At 38.5% G+C, this 19,223-nt stretch overlaps 1 protein-coding gene and 1 pseudogene across 1 annotated transcript; both read right to left on the reverse strand.

Moving 5' to 3' along the window:
* Positions 1 to 743: 743 nt before the first annotated feature.
* BDH2 (3-hydroxybutyrate dehydrogenase 2) lies at positions 744 to 17,613 on the reverse strand. Its single transcript, XM_039848672.1, is given in 9 exon segments — positions 744 to 1,066; positions 3,205 to 3,297; positions 3,845 to 3,903; positions 7,011 to 7,124; positions 7,846 to 7,906; positions 12,959 to 13,067; positions 14,692 to 14,788; positions 16,488 to 16,566; positions 17,506 to 17,613. Coding segments are annotated over 9 exon segments (774 nt in total). The 3' UTR covers positions 744 to 1,012.
* Positions 10,000 to 10,118, reverse strand: LOC120591275 (uncharacterized; annotated as a pseudogene).
* Positions 17,614 to 19,223: the final 1,610 nt, after the last annotated feature.

Genomic DNA, 19,223 nt, shown 5'->3' on the forward strand with positions numbered 1-19,223 from the left:
ATCTGTTCACTGTTCATTTCAATAATTTCCTTGTTATTCTTAAGATTCATTTATTTTCTACTGTATATGTGCACCATACCATTTGATATTTTCAAGTAGTAACAATTAAAAAACAAATATAAAACCCTATAACTGAAGACAAGAAAAAACTTTCTAATAACGTCTTACAGAATTACCATCCACGAATATACTTAAACTTTTTCTTGAAATTTTCTTGCTATTACATGATTCATTTGTATTTGTTTATTCAGAGACTATTTCTAAAATTCACTCCTACTCCACAGCACCTGTTATCTGTTATCCTGGAATTTGGTGGAAGAAAAATCTACATTTAATCGAAAAAAATATCCCTCAAACTGACAATACTGCCAAGTTAGTTAACTATATTTTCTTAGGCCCATGAAATTTTAATAAAGATTTTTTAGTTAAACTAAGTTAAGTACTAAAAAAATAGTACTTAATTATATATGATGACATCCATTAAGTATAAATACCTAATGATTATTTTCTTTTACATAATAGATAAACAATGTAGTTCGCATCCAAACATTTTTTAATGTTATTGAAGCCATACTCCTTCCTACCTCTAATATTCACTTATAATGGTGTAAAAATTTAAAATTAGTATCCATATTCAGACCAATGCAGAATTGTACAAAAATATTTGAATATTGGGAATTAGAGGTAAAATAGAAATACCTTTTACTTAAAAAACTTTCCTTTTTCTTCATATTCACATGTTAGCTTTATATGCTTGCAAAATGAGGTTTATTCTTAAAACTATTCATTTGCAGTGAGCTTATTACCTTTATGTCATCTACAGTGATTTCAGGAGAGATTAGAAGAAATTAACATATTTATAGAATCAGACTCTTGTGAATAATGATATCATTAAAAAGGGCTTGTTTTGATTGCTATTTCCTTTAACAGGAAAGACATGATGGGTGAGTTTTCATGAACAGGTTCATTGTGGATGGGAAGGGACTGCCTTCTCAGCAAGAAGATCCTGAAATCACAAGCTCCAGCCTCCATCAATGATGACAGGATTACCTGTTATGTAGGCAGACTGTAGTGAGAAACACAAGCAGACAGAACAATTAACCAGGTTTAACACAGGTTGTATTTCTTCAATTCTTCTGTGACTGAGAGAGCTAAACAACTTCATGGTAACAGAAAAACTCACTTAAACACAATTTAAGGAAATCTGAATTAAATTTTGGGTGATTTAAAACTGCCAAGTGTTCTCATGGTCTGGAGTTAACTGGCCTCTGGCTGGTGGTTTAGCACATGTCACATTCTAAGCAAAGTGTGCTAGGTGTGTGGTCTCAGAATCAGAAAATTAAGAAGTTAGGTGACAATAGTATATTTTCCTTTTGAAACTCAAAGCTATTCTAAACTAATTTTATACCACTAATAAACTTTTGAACATAATCAAGTGTGTCAATCATAAAATGGTCATGTCGATTATCAAATAGAATTTTAAAAAAGGTTGTATTGTATATATAATCAATATGCATAGGTGATTCTAGGAGCTGAAGCACACTAAATGTTTTAAAAGTTTTTATGAATAATAATTAGTATAATCCATTAAATTAAGAAAAAAATATTCTATACTAGTTTAAGATATCCAAATCCATCCAAAACTAAAGGAGTTAAAACAAAAAACTATATTTTTCCACAGAATTTTTCATTTTCCAATGAATTAAAGCTGAAGTGATTCCTTGTTTGAGGTTTAAAAATATTTTAAACATGGATAATAAAGACTCAAATTTGTGTTCTTAGTTTTAAATTTATCTAAAGCCTGAGACAAAGGAAGACACAAGAAGGTAAGACATCATTATATGAGTATAGAAATTTTAATGTTCGATCTATGAAAACTGAATATATAATGTAGATAAACTGGGGGGTTACCAGTCACTTTATCAAGAAAAGACCACAACTCCCCCGTTTTCTTTTTTTTTAATACGGTAAGCTCTCTGTTATACACTAGACTCCTCTAGACCCTTCTAAAAGGCCAAAGGTCTTTTTGTTGCACATTTCAAGCCAGAATATTCCCAAATATTTGGTAATCTAAACTCTGGCTAAACAAAGGAAATTAAGCTTATCAGCACCCCAAAATCAAATGAGCTCTTCTGAAGATATGCATTCAGAGAAAGGCCAACGTACTTGCTCCATTAATATTTTGTCTAGCAATTTCCTCAGCTATTAACAATTGTTATTAATCTTTCTGAGAAGTAGTAACTGCTCTGTCACTCAACATTTCAACCGCTTTTTGTATTTGTATTTGTCACATTCACACTCAACATTTCAACCGCTTTTTGTATTTGTATTTGTCACATGTATTTGTCACATTCACCAAACACCTGGTGTGCACTAAGGTCCTATAAAAAGGAACTAACTGATCAGTGATATACCTCACTCCCACCTACTCCCCTGTCCTTCTCTCTTTTCATATATTACAGTTCCCTGGTCAAGTAATATTCAAAGACATAAAACAGAAGGGGATGTTCTTGTGCTCTATACCTTATGAATATAGTTTCTGCTTTTGCAGTTGTATGCCACTTAAAACCATACAATAACTATTAAGAAAGAAACTGCTTACTAAACAGATGCTAAGTAGAAAGAGACAGAATTAGGAATTTCCATACATAATGACAAACAAGGAAGAATTCATAGAAAAATAGATTGGTGGGAGTATCCTAAACAAATTGCCAGTAAAACCCAAAACACTGGATGCCAATTCTGTGTCTCCTGGGCTCAGTTAATTTAGTTACCCCTCTCCCCATCTCACCTGAAGCTCTCATAATTTGGAGATTCATTTGATTTATTTATATTTAATCAGAGTTTCTTCAATTGTAATTTTTGAAAGCAATTCTCTCTTAGAAAACTGAGCAATTTAAGTTTTTTTCAATCCTCCATTTCATTTAGTTACATGTAAAGCTGAATGAGGAAAAGTCAGCAGCTCAGATCAAAGCAGCCTTTCTTTGAGCAAATTAGATCAGAACATATCTCTAGTACCTGCAGCATCTTAGCATACACACACACACACACACACACACACACACATTATATGTGTGTGTGTGTGTGTGTGTGTGTATACACACATATATATGCCATAACTCTCTTAGATGACATTTTTTGTTGAGCAAATAGTGGCCAAATACAATTGAGAATAATGAACTCCCTGGGGAATACAGTGCTTACTTCATCAGAAGCCAAATACACACATAGCAGGGCTATTTCATCTGCAGTTGCAAATCTTCCAGTCTTCTGTCTTTTCAGAAAATTGCTCAGTGCCTGTGACCAGAAAGCATACCAGACACTGGTGATGTGAGCTGAAGTATGAACTCACCTGATACACCTTCTGGGAGTCAAAGGCAAGACAAATCTACAGAGATACCACTGGCTTACTGTCTTAATCACACATGATACATGAGATGTAAGAATATCATTAAAATCATTAATTGTGGACTAAGCAGACCAAGCAGGGCTACAGTGACTTCCAAGATACTCAAACTTTTTTTGTTATACTAAAATCTACAAATCAAAAAGTTCATATTAAAGGAGGGCTTTTAAAAAATAGTAAAATACACATATAACATTTACCATCTTAACCATTTTTAAGTGTACAATTTAGTAGTGTTAAGTATTTTTTTATTGTGCAATGAATTCCAGAATACTTTACATCTTACGAAACTGAAATTCTGTACCTATTAAACAACTACCCATTCCCTCAGCCCATGACAACCATACTTCTACTTTCCATCTCTAATCTGTCTATTCTAGGTAAAGCAAAGGGCATTTTTTAACCAGAAGATTTAAACATTTAATATGGTAGCTATACCTCCTCAGGATTTGGTCTGGCTTGTATTCTTTCTTGCAGAGATGGGGTATCAACCATTCCTAAATCAAAGGGGGACATTCAACTTGGTTACTTACTTTAGCTGAAAAAGAGATTGACAATTTAAGTTTAAAATTCCTTTCCATATGATACAACAATCAGTGAAATCCTTCTCCATGACTTAGAATAACAATTTTACCTCTACTTACTGGCCATTTTACTTCATAGGCTTATAACTTCTGTAATAACATGTCTATGAGTTTTGAAAACACAGACTATAATTCTTTGTGACATTAGGCAGGGACTCTGGGTGACTCATCCAGAATTCCCAAGACATGTATTTTAGTCACATTACATTAACATGATACTTTACAGATTTTAAGCACTTTTCCATGTATTATCTCAATTAATCCCCACAACTACCTTGAGATATAGATAAAACCATACATGTACTTCATCAGGACAAGGATCCAGACTGCCTTAATTCTCTCAAATCTGTTCTTGCTGTCAGTTTCACTCTGGGGATCCTCAGGGACAACTCTATGACTGTCACAGTCCTTTGTAATTTAGGTGGTTCTAAATTTTCCTCATTATCTTGGCCATTTTAATTGGTTTCGAATTCCTATTTTTGTCTGGTTTTATGTTTTTCGTTAAAAATATAATTTGAAATTATTTTACTTAAAAAAAAAAAGAGAATGCCACGGAAAAGTTTTAAATCCCACTTAGTTCACATTCCTACAGAGAAAGTTCCCCAGACTTTTTTGTTCACTTACATAATCTGTAAATTCTGTAAACAGTCTTTCAGAGACCACACGATCTTTCTCATGGCATAGCGAATGATTTTACAGTCACATCCTCAACTTCGTCTTTAGATCACATTCCTGAGAGTGCCATAGATGTGATGTTTGCTTGGAAATCATTTCTTAATTTTATCATCATTTACCATTTTTCTGGAGAGGCTGTGAATTCAAAATCAGCAAATTCTGGCTCCTTTTCATTTAACAGCTCTTTCTTTAGCTGCTGCTTCTCACATTTTACTGTTAGAGGGAGGCATTCTTCAACACTCTGAGTGGAAACTGCCTTAGCTAGATCACCCAGCTCATTAGGAATGTCTTCTACCTCTCATGTTACTGTGAGCAGTAGAGTTGATAAACTTTCTGAAATCACGCAACAAGGATCCCCTTGTATCCAGTTTATGATAATATTTTCCTCACATCCCTCATCAACAGTCTCCTTAAAGTCCAAAATACTATCAACAGTGTGCTAAAGGCACCTAAAGCTTTCACTTAACACTTCTTCAAAATCCTTACAGCTTTAACAGCTTCCTTTAACTGAGGCAAATGAGTGTCATATCTTACATATGGCTGGTATGAATGGCTATTAAAGCTGTAGAGCAAGCCTATGCCTTCCACTTAATTCCATTGTTACTGGATTCTGCTGTGTCCTTAGCATAGACTGACACACCATGCCATAGTCTACACAAGTCTGGTATTAAAAGAGTTGTGACTAGACAATCACCAGGGCCACCCCAGACACAGTCATTCCTCATCAGGTTTTCTTCTGTGACTGGCTCAGTGAGTCACAGCTAGTTCCTTGTTCCAGAGCTTTTGATAACATATTTTCCAATCTCCTGAAAAGTCCAGCTGCTAAAACAACCAAATTTTCCCAATCATTTTGCCATTTATTCCATTGGGTAAATAGCACCGAAAATAGCTGGACTCAAGTACCATCAGTTAAAACCCAGTGAAACTGTCTCTTCTCTATTCTCCTTTTTCTTACTGTTACCTATGTTTAATCTTTCTAGTCCTAGAAAAATTAAACACACCACCTCCATCATGAAAATTCTGTAACAGTTTCCCTTTAACTAATGAGTGAGTGGTTTTCAACCTGAGGGGCGACCATGATGGATTACATCAGACTCTCCTGTGGGACTTTTCAACTGTTTTATTGTATTTCACTTTATTTCACTTAATAGATGTTGGGTGTTTTACAAATTGAAGGCAAGACCTTCTACCAGCAAATAGATTACAACCCGCTTTATTGAGACACTCGCTTTATTGTCGTGATCTGGAACCGAACTCACAATACTTTCAAGGTATGCCTGTACCGTACGCAGTTTTCTCTCGTCAGCCCCTTCTCCAAGTCTGGCATGCCCTTCACATTCTGAAAGATCCCACAGGTAACTGTGAAATTATACCCCTCCCTAACCCCTCAACACCAGTTTGTACACTACTGAGAGGAGCTTTGATCCTGGATATGCAATTTTAAATTTCTTTTCAAGAAAGAAGTTAATAATTGTTCTTAGACACCTTGTATTCATTTTGGGTAGGTGGAGTCAGGTGAAAGGGCATGTCTATTTAATAGACACACCCACAGTTTTTAAGATAATGAGTATTTATTCCTTAGAAATAAGTTATTGAATGCTTTTGTTTGGACAAATGGACTATCTTTTCTACGAATAATAAGTTCTGCTTTTCTCCTTTCTTTTATATGCGAGGTCAGCAAACTTTCCGGTAAAAAGCCGAATAGGAAATATTTTTAGCTTTAAGAACCATTTGGTCCATTACAACAGTTCAGCTCTGCCTGTAGCACGAAGGCAGTCCTAGTCAACACGTAAACTGGGTGTGGATGTGCTCCAATAAAACTGTATTTACAAAACAAGTGGTGGCCAGATTTGGTCTGCGGGCCATCTTTTGCTGACTCCCTTTTTATAGCATAAAGGAAGGTGTTAATCCTTCCTTTTAATTTATGGGCCACCCAGGAGATTTTCATGACTCAGTAGTTCCCTGTGCTCTGGGAGGCTCCTCTTTCTCCCGCTGTCCTGTGAGCATAGTCTACTTTTCCTCTTTCCCATGTCAAGGTCATCCCTGGTCTGCATCCAAGACACCAACCCTAGCCAATGCTGTCTATTAACCACATGGTTTGGAATTGCCCCTCACACACGAGTGGCGTTAAACCTATTATGGCTTATTCCCACTGACTTAGCCTCTTTATCCCAATTTATTATTGGACTGTTATCTTAATAAGCCTAGGCTCTTTTTCTTTTGAACTTTTCCTAATGACAGGAGACAATATAACATGGAGCCAACAAACTTATGTAGATATCTCTCACAGTGGCAACCCAGATATCAGAAAGGACATGTCCACAGCCCTGTAGTGCGAAAGTCACCTGGACACACACAGTTGCACCTGATACCCTGCTGGATGAAGTCTGCAGCCACAGACTTTGTGAGGCCAATCACAGCCGCCTTGGTTGTGCTGTAGACACATCTGTTCACAACTCCTGATTGGGAAGGAAAAATTCAATAATTGAAGGAACAAAAAACATAGTTTCCTTTAGAATGAGAACACACATAAATGTCCCCAGTAACCATTGTCATGCTTCCTCCCGCTCTGCCCTTTCAAAAGATTGGTATCAGGTTTTCTTCCTTAATAGCGCTAGCTATTTTCTTTTAAACTCACAAATCCATTTGTGCCAGATTGTCACATTATCTTGCACTGCAATCCTGGGTCTTCAACTTGACTTCTCTTTAGGGCCCAGATCAATTGTCTTTGTGAATTACTCCTCATGTCCACAGGCATTTACCTCCCCAGTGTAGTGAGGGCACTTTGCACAAAGCTGTGATAATATGATCACTCATAGACGTGCATTTGCCCCCTGTAGGACTGTGAATTCTTTTGGAGCAGAAGCACATAGCTGGTGTTCGATACATCTTTTTTGATAAATTAAATGGATAAATATTTCCTTCTCCCAGTTTGATCTTCATTTTCATATCCATTAGAAGGAATGAAAGGAAGAACAAAGCAAACAAACTTTAATTTTATGACTGCTTCATGTCTAAGGCAAAAGGATTGGCAGTTAAGGAACTTAATACCAATTTTTAAAATGCAGTTTTGAAGTTCTGTGTGGGTTTCATGATTTCTGCTATGCTTGTTCTCCAAACCCTTAGCTTGGGAAGGTGTGTGAGTATTTGCGTTATGATCCCAGAAGCAGACAGACCTACCTTTGATGCTGGAAGCCACAGAGGACATGTTGATAATATTGCCAGATTTCTGAGCGAGCATCTGCCAGAACAAGATAGATTAAAAAAAAAAAAAAAAAACCCTCTGAAGGGTAAAAATACTACGTCTTTAAAAGATTTGCATTTGCTTAAGTTTTGTACAATCATCTTATTAGTTATGAACATTGAGCTCTGTTAAGCAGTCTTAACAGTCTCACCCGGTACTGCTGCAAATCGGTGGCGCATGCACACACTTACTGGCAGGAAGAGTTCCCAGGGGGATATCACCTTCCTGTGGCACAAGACCATCAGCAAGACCAAGAGGACTCTGAGCTAAACAGAATGCAAACGAATGATAGTGCTTGCTATGTATTCCTGATGTTGGACAACTCTTACTTCATTCAACACAGTATTTGTGGAATACCCACTGTGGTCAGGTATTGTGCTAGGTCCAGGTGATTCAAAGGTAAGTGACACAGTCTTTGCCTACAGAGAGCTCCAAGTCCAACTGTAGTTGCTGACATTACCAGCAACCAGTGACAGCAGAGACCTTCATAAAATAGGGGGAGTTGATGGGAGGGGACCGATCCAGGCTGTGGGACACTAGAGGAAAGGCTCCTGAGGAGGAAATATATGGGTTGAGTTTTAAAAGCTAGAGTGTTAGTCAGAAAAATAAAAGAGAAGGTTATTTTAAGGAGAGAGAGAGCCTTATGTATAAAGGCTCTGTTATGGACCTGGGGGCAGGAATGGGTCTGGCTGGAATGCAGGGCAAAGAAGGAATGAGGCTACACAGGTCACCCAGGGCTAAATTTAGGAATAAGGGCTTTACCCTGAAAGGAATGCGGTGGTGACAGTAAACAGTTTCACCCAGAAGAGGAGGGTATGATTTGGGGATTACAAAAATGACTCTGGTACCCTGTAGAGAGGACCACTGGAGGCTGAGGCAATGATTTAGGAAAGCGGGGGATAAAAGCAGAGATGCATAAATGTCTGTGGGTGACAGAGATGGAGACAGTTGAGGTCGTAAGGGTAGGGCTTGGAGAATGGTTATGTGCAGTGAGGGCTGCCTCCCCGTCTAAGGCAGCATTTCCTAGGAGCGCCCCTTTAGAATTCCCCCACTAAAGTGTGAACTTCATGGGAGGAGGGTCTGTGGCTGTGTCGTCCTTCTAGACATGTTACACAGTAGGTGGTCAATACATTTTGAAAAATCAAAATCACCTGAGGTGCCAGTTTAAAGTACAGATTGCTGAGTCCTGCCCAAGACCTAAAGGGATATCTAATGAAAAGACTGCTATGAATTAGAAAATGTTTTCAAATAAACTTATAATGTATTAATTATAACATGTATGTATGTTTTCAAGATAATATACGTATGTGCAAGGGCATGGTTACCCACGAATGTTTTGGGGGAAGAAGTAAGAGGTGGGGAGAATTCCCGCCTAACGAGCATTAACTGCTCATCGAAACCAGAGGCTGTGAGGATGACCATAAAGAACCTGGGGAGACGGTGAACACAGAGACCGGCCAGTTAAAACAGCTGCTGGTTAAAACAACCAGAGAACAGAAGGAAAACAGGATACGCTATACCATGAAAATCAAGTAAAGAGTTTCTAAAAGAGTCTCAATAGGCAGTGTAAAGGGTCTGGAGAAAGAAATCACTTTTGTTGGGGTGAGTTTCTCCAGCAGCTTTCAGACAAAGAGGTGTAAGTTTGGATGGATTCTGGGATGAGGTTGCAAGAATATATGTTTCCTTTTGGTATTTTCTTACTTTCCGTTTTGAAACTTAGCTACTAATTATACCTAAAAGCAGAGTCTAAAACAACCCTAAGGCATTGCATTAGACGGGTTAACAAACTACAAGGAGAGGCTGAGGTGACCCAATGGCACAGGAGAAAATATTTACTCTAAATTGTTAATATAATAAAGGGGATCTTAATTAAATAGGTCCTCATAAAAAATACCAAGAAAGTTACTCAGATATAATGATATTGAAAACCAAGCCCTAAAAATTTTCTTTCTTACCAACTTTAGCAAATAACGTAACCTGTTTTTATCTTTTCCAGTTTTACTGAGCTATCACTGTCATCTATAACCCATTTTTAATACATATAGAATACAGAGAACCCAATTTATTTTTATTTTATTATATATTTTTTACACCTACAGCGCCTGGTATTCCTAGGTGGTCTCCCATCCAAGTACTAACCAGGCCTGACCCTGCTTAGCTTCTGAGATCAGGCGAGATCGGTCACGTTCAGGGTGGCATGGCTGTAGACAGAATCCAATTTAAATATAAAGACAGGCTATTAAGTAACTTCAGTGTCCAGTCTTCTGAAATACAATAATAACTCAGGCAAAACTTTAGAACATGCTCACCTAGGAAATGGCGGTGCTGCTTCCTAATATGTGTACTATCCATTCAACCCAGGTCTCCCTGCTGATTCTAGAGCCCACGGTCCTTGCCTCCTTTCATGCTGCCTTCTCAACACCAGCTCAGTACCTGCTGTCATGCTGCGAACGCTCTTCCTGGCTCTCCCGGCAACAGTCCTCTCTGGCAAGAATGACTATAAAGTAAAGTGCCTGGTACATAGTGATGCTATATAGGATTGATGTCGCAGAAACTCAAGTCGCGGGGTGGAAGGCTAGAAAGACCTCTAACGATTCCCCCCAAGCTCTGTCTAGTCAGTCCTACTCCCACCCAGCCCTCTGGCCCCACTGACCAGAGCTCAGCTCCGAAACCTGGTAGACCTTGCCTTCTGGGTCTTCAGAGATTCCATCCCTGACCTCCAACTAGATTGACAACCTAGCTTCATTTTTTCATTCAATGAATGTTTGCTAAGCACCTCTATACTCTTGGGGCTCTTCTATGACACAGCAAAGGGGAATACCCCTCACCACACATCCAAGACTGCACCCCCCCTGCCCCAATTCTTGCCATAATGCATCGCCTCTTCCATTCCACAGTGGACCTTGGATTCTGCATCGACCTCTTCTTACAGTATTTTCAACTTGTTCTCTGCCTTTTGATGGATCTTCCAGTTTTGGAATAATTTTCTGTCTTTCTATCCATGAATAAAAATTTCCCACAAGTGCACCTGTGTTTTGACCACCTGACCTTTCAGATCTGCCTAGACTCCAAATCCTGGCTTCCCTTGGAAAGTTCTAACCTGGAATATGTGCATCATGGTTAATGGACACAGAGTATCCCAGACAATCAGGGCCAGAAGGGATTGTATAATCTATCACCCTAATTTTAAACAGAAGGAATAGATGCCGAGAGGGTGCAGGGGCCCTCTCCCAGGTCACGTGGCGAATCAGGGGCAGAGCTCAGGCCATGCCTAAAGTCTTCCGAGGCCAGGGTCAGATTGGTTAGAGTCGCTTTAACAAGTGGCACTTAATACTGAGCAGTCAATACTGCTCAGGATTTTTTTTTTTTTTTTTACAGATGAGTGTTATTGGCTCATATTGATTATCATTAAGATGCTTTAAATCACAGGCAAACTCACTAATTTATAAGTTAGTGTTTGACATTTTAAAACTTAACACTTTCTTATAAGTTTAAATTTCAGCTCCACTGTACCCCACACCTGCTTCCTTCACTGATATCTATAAAGCTCTCCGGACATGAAATAGGCTGGTTTTACGAATGAGTCCCATACAAGTGCAGTCTTACCCACCACTACTTAAACTTTGTTTTATCGCAGCCTCTGATTCTCTCCCAAATCATTCTTCAAAAAATGGATTCGAGATCCAAATAACAGATTCTCATGAACTTCAAATAAGCAAAAGAAGCAGTTTATACATTTAAAAAGATTTGCCAGTTGAACATTCCATGAACCCACCCAAGATTCCTTCTAGGCACTAAACAAGTAGATTTAAAAAAATTATTCTGTTACTAAGTCAGTTCTTCTAATTTTCCTTCTAACGTTCATCTGAATCCTTCTTGACATAAGGTTGAATGTTTGGAGCAAAGTGTTAGCCCTGAGTTGCATTAAAAAGCTCTTCTCCTCCCCTAGGTTGGGCAGCATTCAGGATGTCAGTCATCTAATCCAGCTGGGATGACAGAGAAAAACGACTCTTCTGCATTTCACTAGGGTTCAATTTACAATCCTGAACTGAGCTGGTTCTGTACTGTCGACCCCTTTCATTGTCTGAGCCTGTGCTGTCTGAGCCTGTGCTTATAAACTCATTTGAAGTCAGTGTTTTTCATATTTATACCTACCTCCCCCAGAGCACCTAGTGTGGTACTTTCTATGAAAAGTTTCTTAATGCTTGTTTGTAAAATAAAATAAAAAACATTCACAAGTTGTGTGAAGACTGGAGAATTCAAGGGCAGCAGACTCGGGAGGAAAACTCTTTAGCACAGACTGTCTCTCATCTCTCTGGTACCTTTGCAGCTCAGCTAAAAACAGGAGTGTAAGCAGAATACTCAGGGTACAGAGAAGCAATCGGGTACATCCATCTTGAGGGCGTGTGCCTAGACACTGAAATTCAAGAAGGGGCCCAACTTCAGGGTTTGAATCCTGGCTCTAACTACTTGCTAATTATGTAGCCTCCCAGCTTCATCCTCTGTATCATGGATGTGATAAAGTGGTACATACCTCATTGGATTGTTCTGGTCCCATGTGCCTCCTTGCTGTCCTTCTTCCTGGAACTCTCTCCCCAGATACCTGAATGATTAGCTCCCCAACTTCATTCAGACCTCTATCAAAATTTTTCCTTATCGATAAGACTCTCCTGGACTTCACTGATATCCTAGCTTCTTTTCTTCATAGCACTTATAAGCACCCAACATAATATATGTTTATTTTGTTAACTATTATCCTGTCTCACCCCTTACAAGTGTGTCCTCCCTTACATAAGGACTTTGTTTAGTGTCTTCTGAACGTAGAATAAAGCCTGGTATATAGAAAGTGCTTAATATTCCTTGAATGGATGAACTGGAAGGTTTGATGAGTTAACTTATATTAAATTTCTTGCTATAAATTTTCAATACAGGTTAGTCATTATGTTAATTAATTTTATTCCTCAGCATATGTGGGGATCCTTTCTAGATGCCCAGTAAGGAGACCTACTTATGCAGTGATGCTTATCCCAGAGGTGGTGGTCACCTTACTTTAGGAAGAAATGCCTTGATCATCAGGTACATGCTGCGGACGTTGAGATTCATTGAGAAGTCCCAGTCTTTCTCTTCACAGTCCAAGATGGTTCCGTGATGGACAAAACTGGAACAGTGATTAAACAATTAGGGGAAGAAATATGTAAAAAGATTTCCATTCCACTTCCATATCATTTTATTGACATCGATTGACTTAGATCATTGTCTCTTCCCTTACCAAGATTTTTAATAATTCAAACATAGTATCAGTACATTACATTAGTAACTATCCCAATAACCTAAATAAATAAATTTATTTGAACACAAATTCCTTTTTTTTTAAAAGAAGAAGGCAAGAGTTCTGTGCCACCAAACATAAGATGCTGTATATTAACAGCACGGGAAACATCAAAAACAAATAAATGATGACACCTGCCCTGGCTCCTATTGCAAGAGCAACAGTGCCCTCGGGTGGCACAGATTAAACATTCATAAGGGAATGCGAGGAAAACAAACATCTCAGGGTAGCGAAGTAATAGTGCTACTGTACAGCTCTAACATATTGAATAAACAAAGCAGAACAAAACAAAACCCTTAAAATAAGCTTTGATTTTTTTCAGGTCACACTTCCTCCAGGAAGCCTTATAGGAACTGGTGTCCTAATTGATTTCACTGTCCCTTGGACCAAAATTATGTAATTAATGATAAAATATTGTTGGTTGTGACTGTACTTCCAGTCAAATGAATGACGGCAAGAACCATATGCTCTGTTTCTATATCCTTTACCTGGCTGAAAATTTAATAGATGCTCGAAAACTAATTTTGCTAGTTAATTTTTTTTTTCATGGCTCTGGGTATATTCTCATATGAGGGATGAGCAAGTTATAAAATAGATCATCACAAATTTTTTGCTTTAATTTAATTTTCATATATCGTAATACCTGATAAAATATGGACAGATTTTTTTTTTCCGCTCTGACACATGATTAGGAAGTGCCAGAAAAATCTATTAGAAGGTGCTAGGATTTTTCTATTACTGCAGCAGTACCAGTGTAATCCTAACTGTAAGAAAAGCAGAACTTCAGAATGTATCGACTTCACTCCTGTGTAAGCCTCAGCTGTGCTTAGCTCTGCTCTTGTGCCTGAGAAGGGAATGTCCTAGCAGCCGCTGTATTTACATGGAGCTGCTCTATTTCCAGTTTCTCATCATTCACACGTGGTTCAGCAAGGCTGGAACTACCCTAAAAAGTTTAATTCAGCCTTTCTCTTTGGGCTGAGATTTATTTTCCCAATAAGAAATACTGAGCTTGGGAGGTATAAATGACTTGCTAGACTATTGTGCCAAAAAAATGGAAACATACGCATTTCAATATGTACTTGGCTTCTAGGACATATGCTTCGTTTGAAAGATATTCTACTGGAAATCTGTTTTTTATTTTATTTTCTAAGTCCTACTGGAACATCAGTGACAAGTCCATTGGCATGAGCCTGTTACCAGCCTTAAGAAGAGCAATTGCTTTGGAGTAGTATCAGCTGTCTGGAGTAGATCTTAATTGCCTTTACGTCCCAAGCCCATGTCAACTTCTTTGGCTATCTGATAATAAAAATTCTATTCAGAATCCAGCCGTATTTCCCAAGGAATATATTATGGTTCATGAGGAATAATTTGTCCATACTATCAAAATTCTTCCAATATAAGTCACGGAAAATGTTCTGTAAGGAGAGTGAAGTCAAAAAAAGTTCTGAATTACCCGGCAACATTAAAGAGAACGTCAATTCTCTCAACTTCACGGGCAAACTGATCAATTTGTTTCTTCTTTGTGATATCAAGGACCCGAGTTTGAATACCTGAAAAAGAAAACAAAAGGCACTACTCACCTATACGTATAAAAAATGTCGAGCCTTGAAGATTTAGCTGTTCGGAAGTGATGCCCTAACCCTGCCCGGTTAGGGTTCATAGGACTGTTGACCACTGATAGGGTGCTAAGACTCTCATTAGTAAAAAAGTCCTCCCAGTGTGGACCTCTCAACTACACACCGCTCTCTCCCTCCGCTCTTTCTCCCATTTTCTGAATTGAATAATAAAGGTCTTTTCCGAGTAAGGACTTTATAGTGCAGTATGAATGATCTATATTAGATGCTTCTCAGTAAGCCAAATGTCATAACTGAAGGTGGACCATTTTAGCCCATTCCTTTTTTCTCGCGGAGGTTGAGTCAGTACTATAAAAATTCTGAATTCTGTCTGTTTGAGGAGGAAGGTCAAGGGTGGTGGGAAAAGAGATTGTTTCTATTTGTGAGCTTTACTTGTATGTCAATTCTATCATTTATTGAAATGACTCTATTGGTCAAGGGCATCATTACTTATTTCTGGCCTAAAGTGCAAGAAGAAATGAGAGGCCAGAAGAAGGGATGAAACACTTGAAGTCTTGAGAGATACACACTATACTAGTTACTAAAAACAACAACAACAAAAATCCAAATGCCCTCTAATACAGTCATTATTTTCATGTTTTTAAAACATATGATTTATTTCATTATTCTCTTTAAATATAGAGATAAAACATGAATAAACAAAGAAAGAGAAGACTGAAATTGAGTTTCACAAAGATTCCTTTTCCTTTGGGCTTTTCCAGTACAGTGGCTTTACTTAGAGTTGTTGGAATGATAATTCAACATAGTCTAATTCAGTTAACTAAATCAATGAATTGATCTGTGTTTGATCCTGTAACATGTTCTGTTTTGTGGGGATAGTTAATTTTCAAATGAGTTCTCTGTTCTGATTTCTTTCAGAGAAACTTTAATTGAAGTTATTTGATGTTAGAGTTGGGTTCAGTGTGGTATGGTAAGGATGATACATGCCTAAATAATTTGGGTAATCTCTTTGGGTTTCTGACCATGACATGTGATTTTAGGACTGAGGTGTCTCCCCCATGGTAGCCACTAGCAAGATGTGGCTACTGAACACTTGAAATGCAGCTAGTCTGAACTGAAATGTGCTGTAAGTGTAAAAGACGCATGAATTTCAAAGATTTAGTATAAAAAAAGAATGTAAGATATTCCATTAATATTTTTGATTACATTAAAATGATATTTTTAGATGTATTGAGTTAAATATATTATTAAATGAACCTTCACCTGTTTCATTTTACTTTTTCAATGTAGCCACTAGAAAATTTGAAACGACACATAGGGCTCACGTCGTGTTTCTATGGGACAGCACTGCCCTTAGAGGAGGAGGACGTGGGAGCGAAAAGTTGTCCTAAAAAGTGAACTGTGAACTGTTAAATGTTCGCATAATTTTGTTTTAAGGTACTGAAACCTTCAACGTGTTAAATACATTAAAAATTTTAAGTGTACAGCTAAAATTTTGTTTCTACACTTAAGTATGCAGATTTTTGTATGTAGGTTCACGGAATATAAACTTGATATCAGAGAGTCAGGCCCTAAAAAGGCCAGTGGAGCTGAGCAGCTAAGGAATTCTCTTTCAGCATGTGAGTCCTGTTGCTCTGTAAACTGAGTCTTAAGTTCAAGCAGCTGAGTTGCTTACCTGGGTACTCTTCCAGTTCCTGAAGTCTGGGCTCATTGATATCTGTGGCTATGACTTTGGCGCCTTCTCTTGCAAAAGCCTGGTAGACACAATGCACAAATAAATCTTTTGTTTACTTGGTTAAACTGCTTTCCTAAGTGGAAAGTCATTTAGCCTTTTCCCCTTTATCTTATTTCCACTCCCCGCCCCCACTCCCGCCACATTAAATAGGTGGAATTTCAAACTAGTCTCACCTCATTCTTCCCATTGTTATTATTTTTATCATTAATTAGAACAATGTGACATATGTTGTGCTTGTCATCTGACTTTGTCCCCTTAAGTAATACCAAATAAAATGGTGTTTTTAAAAAACTAGGCTACTTTTATTAACACTTCTCAAAATACTGTTGTGATTTGATAGCTTACATTACATTTCTGAGCAAGCTCTTATTATATACCATTGCTTGTTATAGTCCAAATAGCAAGAGAAAAATGGGTTATTTCAACACTTTTCCTCCTAAGAGTATACTACTGTTTTCATAAATGTCAAACCATACCCATCATTATTCTGAAAGTGCATTATTAGCTCAGGTGGGGGGTATAATATATGAGAAGTTGATATCAATTAGAAGGGGTAGGTAATCTGATAGTCTTGTAATTCTGGAGTCCTTTATCTGAATTGACATAATTTGAGAAAGCTATGTACTCCTGTAGGGCCTCCGCAGTAAATTTATTATGGAGCAAAGAAACTGAGGCAGAGAAATAAGTTTCTCAGAGTCAAAGGTTATGATAATAATAATAAGTGAGATATTCATTCCTTCATCTGCCTTCATCATTCCTTCGTCACATAATAATAAGTGAGATATTCATTCCTTCATCTGCCTGGGGTCAGAAACAGTGACTTTTCTTTTTGTAACTTTAGACAGCAGAAGCATAAAAGTCAATAAAAAAAAGTAGGGCAGAATTAAATAACCATGGAATCTATCTACATAATTCAATACCTCAACAGTTAGTGAACAAACAAGAGATGGTGACTTACTAAGGCAGCTGCCCGGCCGATCCCCTGAGCAGCAGCTGTCAGGATGATGACCTTCCCATCGAGTCGACCCATAATAGAAAGTGTGGTTTAACCTAAAGACAGGTTCATTTAATAACTTACACCGAGGCACATGTCCTTGCGTTGGCAGTAACATATGGAACAGATGGTTTAATGTACATCTTTAAGGACTTGAAAACAGCACTTCTGTACAGTCACTCCACCATCTGAATTCCCCAAGCATGCTTACTCTAGATACATTTAGCATCCTACTGGAGTGATAACTAGGGCAGAGACACTCGACTTTAACCTTCCTGTCATTACTTCTGTACCTAGAGAAGAGTGCCTCTGATACCGATCCAGCGGGAGTGGAGTCCTTTCCCTTGCTACCACCACCATCCCCCCGCCCCACTGTCCCGGCACACATTGCTATGGCGTTGTATGTGTCCTTACTACTTGGGCTGCTGCTTGCTTTCTCTCCTGTAAACTTTTGTCAGAGTTTGCACCGTCAGTGGTCTATAGTTTTCCCTTATCCCTTGGAAAGATTTCACGGTTGCCCTCAGAGACTCATTGAATGAAAGAGTTGGAAAATCAAATTATGTCCAGTAACCCCATTTTACAGATGAGGAAACTGACCTAACCTGCTCAAGGTCATAGAGCCAGTCAACAGCAGGGCCAGAACTACGTGCACGTGTCCTAAGTTTTTTGTATGTGAACATTCCACCCCATAATGCTGCTGATCCTCTCTTAAAGTTTAAGCCTGGAGCAGTGACCTTTTAACAGACAATCAGTAATTTTTAAAAGGGAAGACTGAGAGATTCTGACATAGGAGAAATATGATGTGTATGAGATATTTGCCCAGGGCTTGGATTGTAGATCTCACGGTGAGAGGAATGGCTAGTGATGAGGTCAGGGGTGGTGAAGAGTCAGATGATGCTTAATTGAGGCTATTTTCAAGGAATCAGTTTCTTTCTCTTACCCTGCTGTCCTTAATGTGTGCCTCTGACCTCAAACCAAATCACAAAGTGGCTGCTATGTCCTAAGGCATCATATAGGCATTCCAGGCAAAGAAAAAAAAAAAAAGGGTGGGAGGAGGAGGGTGAATTGGGTAGGTGTTGAGTGAACCAACATAAATAGTACATGAACAAAACTACGCAATCACTCTGCTCAATTACCTGCCTGATAAAGTACAGGTAGCGAGCCTTACCTAGAGGGCTCACATGATCTAGTCCTTTCTTTTAGAAAGAATCTCTGTTCTATTCAGCCACATTTGCCTTTTTGCTGCATTCAAAGGGTACTTTCCTTTCAAGCCTCCACCCTTTGTCCAAGCTCTACCTTCCGAGGGGCTAATTACTTCAGTGGGCAATGGGCACTGAAGGGTTTATGGAAAGAATGTGATGTGCTCAGACATGTATTTTACAAAGACTTCTGTGGCGAATAGACCTGGGCAGGGAGCCAGCTGGAGCAGGAGGGGTGGATGAGGGAGTATTTAAGAGATAAGAGGGCCAGATCACCAGTGCGCTAACTTCAAAGAGATTGTGTGCTTTACCCAGTGTTTCACAGCTACGAATTCAAACCCAGCCTCCTGATTGCAGGTCCAACAGAACACCTGGTTCTTCTTGTGGTTCTTGCACACTCAGTGACCCAATGCGGTGTCAGGGGCCTGGTAACTGACCAGGACCCAGATAGCTGAACACCTGGCCACCTGCGCTCTGAAACCC

This window comes from Pteropus medius, unplaced genomic scaffold, assembly GCF_902729225.1.
Source record: "Pteropus medius unplaced genomic scaffold, Ma_sr-lr_union100, whole genome shotgun sequence".
Lineage (NCBI taxonomy): Eukaryota > Metazoa > Chordata > Mammalia > Chiroptera > Pteropodidae > Pteropus > Pteropus medius.